Raw genomic sequence first — 6,930 nt, 5'->3', positions numbered from 1 at the left:
CAAAAATCAAATGGTTACCATATTCGCTTTCATTCATTTATCATCACCAAAACTCTCTCTGTGTAGGTCATTAATTTAGTACGAGCTTTGCATAACACTATCTAATTGCATTCTTAACTATTATTATTATTATTATTATTATTTATCTCAGTATCTTAAATGAACTAGGAGTATCACAGTTACTTAAGTCTTAAGCCAAGTAGGATCTGAATAATATGATAAATTGTAAATCATAACCAAAAGCAAATCCTACTTTGACCCTGATTAAAAAAACAAGGTAAGAAATCAGCTATATATATATATATATATATATATATATATATACGTACACATAATCTCCTACTTTCCTACTTTGAAAACGAGGAGCTAGGATGTCACGTCTGGAAGACATATTGGGATGGGAGGTTTATGCAATGATATGTGATTTAGATGACAATAATGTCACAGTTCGAAATCGGGATCGTGAAGAAGAGAAGATATTTTTTGTGTTCGGTAAATATGATGAAGAGAAGTTGGTCATCAAAGAGCTCGAAAGGTTTAATGAACCTCCGGTGCTCCAACTAACAGAAAAGGTGGAGGTGGAGGAGGAAAAAGCCAATGGCTATGAAGCTGATGATGAGCATGTCGACTCAGAGACGTCTGTGGCTGCTGATAGAGGAGGAGAGAAAAAAATGGTTGATGATCATGAATATGAACAAATTTTTTATTTGTTCGGTAAATACGAAAAAGACAAGTTGGTAACTTACGAACAACAAAGTTTTTACGGAAGAAACAACACTGCAACTAACAGAAGAGGCCGATGAAGACAATGGCAATTAATGAAGCTTAGAATAATAGATTTTCCAAGAAAATTTTCAGATAGAGATAGTTCTGCCAAAAAAAACATTATTGGATAGATGATGTAGGATATAATTATGAAGAGTTCGATAAGTCTGTTTTCGAAAAACCAATAGTGTTTTTTTGGATGGAACGAGGCATTGAGAAAAACCCTGCTTGTGGGCTCTAAAATCACATTTTATTGAGGCTTGTGAATTATTTCAGGGCCTTAATGAACTCGGATTACTCTAAAATTTTAGATTTTGTATTTTTTTTATGTTTTAGGCTTGTGAATTATTTCAGGGCCTTTGCTATTTGGTTTTTTTATGTTTTAGTTTCCTTTTAGTGTTAAGTTTTCTCTATTATAAATATTCATGTGTTGCAGGAACAAAATTCAACCTTTTATCAATAATATTTTTGAATTTTTTTATGAATTTATCACTTGTTTTGTGGATTTAAAATAATCCGTTTCTTGTGAATGTTTATCATCTTAGTAAAAATTTAAGTGCTCGTAGTAATTTTAGTCTAGTTATGGTGTTTGAATGGTTGTCTCTCTTTTTATTCTATTCGATCCATTATATTCTTCTTAATTTTCTTAGAGATTGTTAAACAATGAATTCTTTAAGGCTGTCTTTGGCAGCATAAAATTGAAATATTGGAATTAAAATTGGAATTGGAGAAAATTTTAGTTTAATTTTCTCCAATTATTTTTATCCAGTTCCATATCTGCCAAAATTTTCTCCAATTGTTTTTATCCAGTTCCATATCTACCAAACATAATTAAATTTATTGATATTAAGATGTGTTATTGCAATGTGGAATTTGAAATTGGGCACAAGTTGATTCAGTCGAAAATCTTGGTTCTATAGGAAATCTAAGAAGTTGATATGATAGTTTTTATAAATTATGTAATTTGAGTTAGGGTTTAAATTAGACATCAATTTTTGAAACATACTTTGTGGTGGCAGGAGAGTTTTCTTATCACAAGGTCTCTATTTTAACTAATGAAATAAAAAATGCATTAAATAATTTATTTGAATTTTTATAAATTAAAAAGATAAACTTTCTCAATTTAATAGTTAAATATAAAGAGTTCATGACTCTTATCACATGAGAGAGAGTTCTCTTCTTAATTCTTTGTTTTTAGATTTACTAGCTAGGTGCTTTAGTTGGGAATAAATTCAAAGTACAATGACAAAGTAACTATTGAGTGAAACATAGTGTGTATGTCAAACATTAAAAGTTTATTTTTCTTTAATGTTTGTTTTTGGTAATTTTGTGTATTTTTGAAAAGTGAAAGTAAAATAAAAGGAAGAGAATGAAAGGAAAACCAAAAAAAAAATTCATTATGTAATTGAATATTAGCAGGAAATTTTTCAAGAAAATTTTTAAAATTTAGAATTTTATGACTTGAATAGCAGGATACTTATTATAAAAGAAAGGATTTTATTGTAACTTCATAAAACTTTATCATGAATAATAAAACAAAATTCTGTATTTTTCTAATGAAAATTTTATGGAAAAGTTGTTTAAAATTTTATTTTTCTTACCAGCCAAACTTGTAGTATTCATGAAATTTTTTTTTTTTATTTTCTTGTTGGTAGGAGGGGATAGAAAAATGGATTGGAAAACGAGGAGAGAGTTTTTTTGGTTGGATAGGAGGAATAAAGAAAATATTGAATAATGTGACACTTTATTTTGTTGAATTAAAATAAAGAATTTAGAGTTTTTTTTTATTTTTTTATTTTTTTTATTTTTATTATATATATATATATATAATTTTATAAATAATTAAAACAATTCTCTTCCATCCTTCATCGTCCTTCCAACCAAACATAGAGTTTTCCCACAGCTCTCTCTCTCTCTCTTTGGTCTCCATATCTTTGGCATGAATGTGGCCCATAGCATCACTCTTTAGTTTTTTAACGAACATTACCTATTTTCTTTCCTTTCATTCCACCGCATGCTCGGTCTCTCCCTCACTGAATTAGCAGTGTATAATGCGGAAACAAGGAAATAATGCAAAGATGTGGCCAGCTGAAGTTGACAAGACCGCTCTATCAATGGAACCTCATGCTTCGATCGTCCACCGAAGATGGCTTCTTCACGGAGACACTGAAAATTTACTCGTCAATGGCCAAGTCCGGTGTTCATGGCTCCAATTTCACCTTCCCTCCGGTTCTCAAGTCCTGCGCTAAACTCTGCTTCATACGAGAAGGCGAAATGGTCCATTCCTCTGTACTCCGCATGGGTTTTCAGGCCGATGTCTTCGTGCAAACCGCTCTGATCGACATGTACTCAAAATGCTCCGACTTGGTGTCTTCCCATAAAGTGTTCGATGAAATGCCTGTGAGAAGCTTGGTCTCTTGGAATTCCATGATTTCCGCCTGTTGTCGTCATTCTCGTGTAAATGAATCATTTGGGTTATTGAAACAAATGCAGTTTCTAGGGTTTGAACCCAGCTCCGCCACGTTTGTAAGCATTGTGTCATGTTGCTCGCTTGGACAAGGCTTGTCAATTCACTCCTACGCAATTAAACTTGGACTTCACTCCGAGTTACCACTGTCGAATTCGCTTATGAGTATGTATGTCCATTTGGGTCAAGTTAAAGATGCTCGTAGTATTTTTAATTTGATGTGTGAGAGATCAATCATATCTTGGACAACCATACTTGGTGGGTATGTAACCGTTGGGGATGTTGCCCAAGTGTTTGATATGTTTAACCAAATGCGACAAGTAAGTGTAAGCCTGGATCATATCGTATTCTTAAACCTTGTTTCGGGCTGTGTACAATTGAGAAATTTGTTACTAGCTTCATCAGTTTACTGTGTCATACTCAAAAGTGGATGTGACTGTGAAGATCCAATTGATAACTTGCTCGTAACCATGTTTTCAAAATGTGGTGACCTTGTGTCTGCTCGAAAGATATTTGATATGGTACATGAAAAAAACGTGCTTGTGTGGACATCACTGATTAGTGGGTATACTCATTTTGGTAAGCCTCATGAAGCAGTAGAGCTCTTCAAGAAATTGTTGGGAACAACTGTTAGACCAAATGAAATTACAGTGGCTACCGTACTCTCAGCTTGTGCTGATATAGGGTCACTGAGCATGGGTGAAGAGATTGAAGAGTATATTTTGAGGAGTGGGTTACAATCAGATTTGCGGATTCAGACCTCATTAATACACATGTTCTGCAAATGTGGAAGCATAAAGAGGGCAAAAGAAGTGTTCGAAAGGGTGTCGGAAAAAGACTTAGCTGTTTGGAGTTCCATGATAAATGGTTATGCCATTCATGGGATGGGAGAAGAGGCTCTCAGCCTCTTTCATAAGATGCAACTTGAAGAAGAAATTAAACCGGATGCTATGATGTACACAAGCGTATTATTGGCTTGCAACCACTCAGGCTTGGTGGAAGATGGACTCCAGCATTTTGAAAGCATGCAGAGAGAATTCGGAATAGAACCCAGCATAGAACATTATTTGTGCATGGTAGATCTTCTTGGCCGAGCTGGTTGCCTAGACTTGGCTATGAAAACCATTCAGGAGATGCCTGCCGAAGTACAACCTCGAGTTTGGGCTCCATTTCTCAGTGCATGCAGAACGCATAAAAACATGGAGCTAGGGGAGTTTGCAGCTCAGAAGTTGTTGGATATGAAGTCTGCAAGTACTGGAAGTTATGTATTAATGTCTAATTTTTATACATCCGTGGGGAAGTGGAAAGAGGCAGCTGTCACCCGAAGGTTAATAAATGAACTAGGATTGGTGAAAGAACCTGGTTGGAGCCAAATTGAGGTAAATGGTTCCTTCCATGTCTTTATTGCAGGAGACCGATCTCACCATCGGTCGGTGGATATCTATGCGAAGCTAGAGGAGCTAAATATTAAGCTCATGGAAGCTGGATATATTGCAGAAACAGATTTGGTGGTTCAAGACCTGGAAAAGGAAGAGAAGGTTGAAGCTCTTAAGGTTCACAGTGAGAGATTGGCTATTGCATTTGGGCTCATTAATACTGAAGCAGGTGCTACTCTGACGATAATAAAGAACCTGCGAACTTGTGATGATTGTCACACTGCTTTGAAGTTCATCTCAAAAATTACATGCAGGCATCTTATTGTGAGAGATGGACAGCGCTTTCACCATTTTGAGTCTGGTTTGTGTTCATGCAAGGATTACTGGTGATTATGTTCCCAAAATCTGTAGCAAAGTGTAGGTACAGAGTGATCTCTGACCCTTATTTCATCTATTCTATCTCCTTCATGAGCTCGCAGAGTCGACTATGAGGGAAGTAATCCTTCTCCAAGGGAAGGTTACGTATTCATCAAATAGGCTTTCCCCCTGCACCCCTGCTTGATGGGTGATGCTCAACAAAGATAGTTGATCAGTAGCCAATCCAGGTGGGGCTGGTGAGGTTTACTTCAAGGTGACTTGGGGAAATAGTTGCGGGCTTTGTTTATAAATTTGGGAATCTGCATAAATTTTGGTAGGGCTGGTTTGGAATGGAAGTTCCAGGAAAATCATTGTGGATTCCTACTATACTGAACCCATCTCTTCTCTGACGTCAAACATGTCAACACATCTATACGATGCTAAGCTCATCAAGAATGTCACAACCTGTAGTCATGCCAAATCAAGCACAATTATCATAATGCGATCTTTGGTACAGATTAGCTGGCAAATTACAAAGATCCCATTATGATAATTGTGCTTGATTTTTAAGAGGTTTCGTTATCTTCACTTCCCCTCGCTCCTGGTATCCTAAAACCTCTTAAAAATTCTACTTGACAAGGACTGTTTTTGTAGCTTCGCTCCTCTGTGCATGTACACACATACAAAAATGAAAGGGAATTTTCATGCTTGAAAGGACTATTTTTTCACGCTGCTAACCACTCTCTCTCTATCAACTATAATGGAGTCCAAACAGAGGAAGAGCCTTTGCTTTGAAGATATCTCTTGCTATATGCATTTTGAAGAAGCAGTGAAATGTCCATGAAGAGAAACATAGCAATTACCCCGATTAGGTGAAACTGTCACACTGCTCTGTCGATTTCTTGTTCTTCAGTTGCTCACATAATTTCAACTTCTCTTATTCCTCTTCCGTTTTTGTTCAGGTTGTTCTCACGTTCACATTTTCCACTCCCAACAGTTAGGTGAAGTTTGCATATACCAGGTTCAAAACTAAAAACTTTATTAAGATAATAATGTCATATTTTTGCTTGGGAGTTTCAAAAAGAAATGCTTTAGTAACTGCTTTAACATTTGCAGGTGTTCTCAAAGTTTGTTGGTGACAATTGCAGCTTTGATGGGGCAAAGACATCCATTACAGAATGTTAACCTCGACTGATACTCCCAGTTGGTGTAAAAATTAGTAAGAAACTGATTGAAGAATTTGAAGGCAAATGCGTAGCAAATGTCGTTGATTAATTATTTTCATATAAGACTAAATTTGTGTATGGATGACGTTATTTTTGGAACATTGTTGAACTAAATACTATCTTTTTCATTTCGGTGATAATAAATGGAGCAATGTGTACTCATGGATCAATGTGTGTGTGTGTGTGTTTCTTTCAAAGTTTAAAGCATAAGATAGGTCCAATATAAATCTATGGAATCTTATTATTTAGCATTACGCCTTAAAAAGTGCTTGTTTAGACGTTGCTGGGGCTATGATATAATTGTCGTGAACAGAAGAAAATCAATTTAATATTCATTACATCTATTGAGCATGATTGGTTTATTTGTTCCATTGATTATTTATTGGGTATGAAACCATGAAAGATCTTTGAAATTTGCTCTCAAGTTTCGAATGGGAGGGTGTGTCATTTAATTTTTTTCTCTCAAATATTTTCCTTTTCTTAACTCTTTATTATGTTTGGCCTTATCAAGCCAACACAATATTCTTCAATGGTGGCGATCTTGGTGGGACTGAGATGTGCATCTTTCAAATGTATTTCAAACAGTGCTCCAACACCATAAAGTTCAACTTGAGTTGGTGGGGTTGGTTTAAGATTTGTATTGGTCAGGTTAGGCTCGGATCAGACACGGTTTAAGTTTAGGTTAGACTAAAGTGGCTATTGTTTTCTTAATAATATTACTAGTAATAATATGTCCATT

The 6,930-nt window shown here is 35.4% G+C and overlaps 1 protein-coding gene across 1 annotated transcript; it reads left to right on the top strand.

Annotated features, from left to right (window-relative positions):
- Window positions 1-2,239: 2,239 nt before the first annotated feature.
- On the top strand, window positions 2,240-6,364 carry LOC132293686 (pentatricopeptide repeat-containing protein At4g33990-like). The gene is made up of 3 exons (XM_059791258.1): window positions 2,240-5,837; window positions 5,928-5,986; window positions 6,082-6,364. The coding sequence occupies exon 1, from the start codon at window positions 2,836-2,838 to the stop codon at window positions 4,996-4,998; it is 2,163 nt and encodes a 720-aa protein (XP_059647241.1). The 5' UTR covers window positions 2,240-2,835; the 3' UTR covers window positions 4,999-5,837; window positions 5,928-5,986; window positions 6,082-6,364.
- Window positions 6,365-6,930: the final 566 nt, after the last annotated feature.

This window comes from Cornus florida, unplaced genomic scaffold (assembly GCF_030987335.1).
Source record: "Cornus florida cultivar Cherokee Brave unplaced genomic scaffold, ASM3098733v1 CherokeeBrave_3.0.0_Hap2_Chr02, whole genome shotgun sequence".
Lineage (NCBI taxonomy): Eukaryota > Viridiplantae > Streptophyta > Magnoliopsida > Cornales > Cornaceae > Cornus > Cornus florida.
Note: the sequence above shows the minus strand (reverse complement) of the source record. Positions and strands in the feature narration are given on the sequence as shown.

Coding starts and splice junctions, on each gene's coding strand:
- LOC132293686 (XM_059791258.1), top strand. CDS start 2,836: ATGCAAAGATGTGGCCAGCTGAAGTTGACAAGACCGCTCTATCAATGG.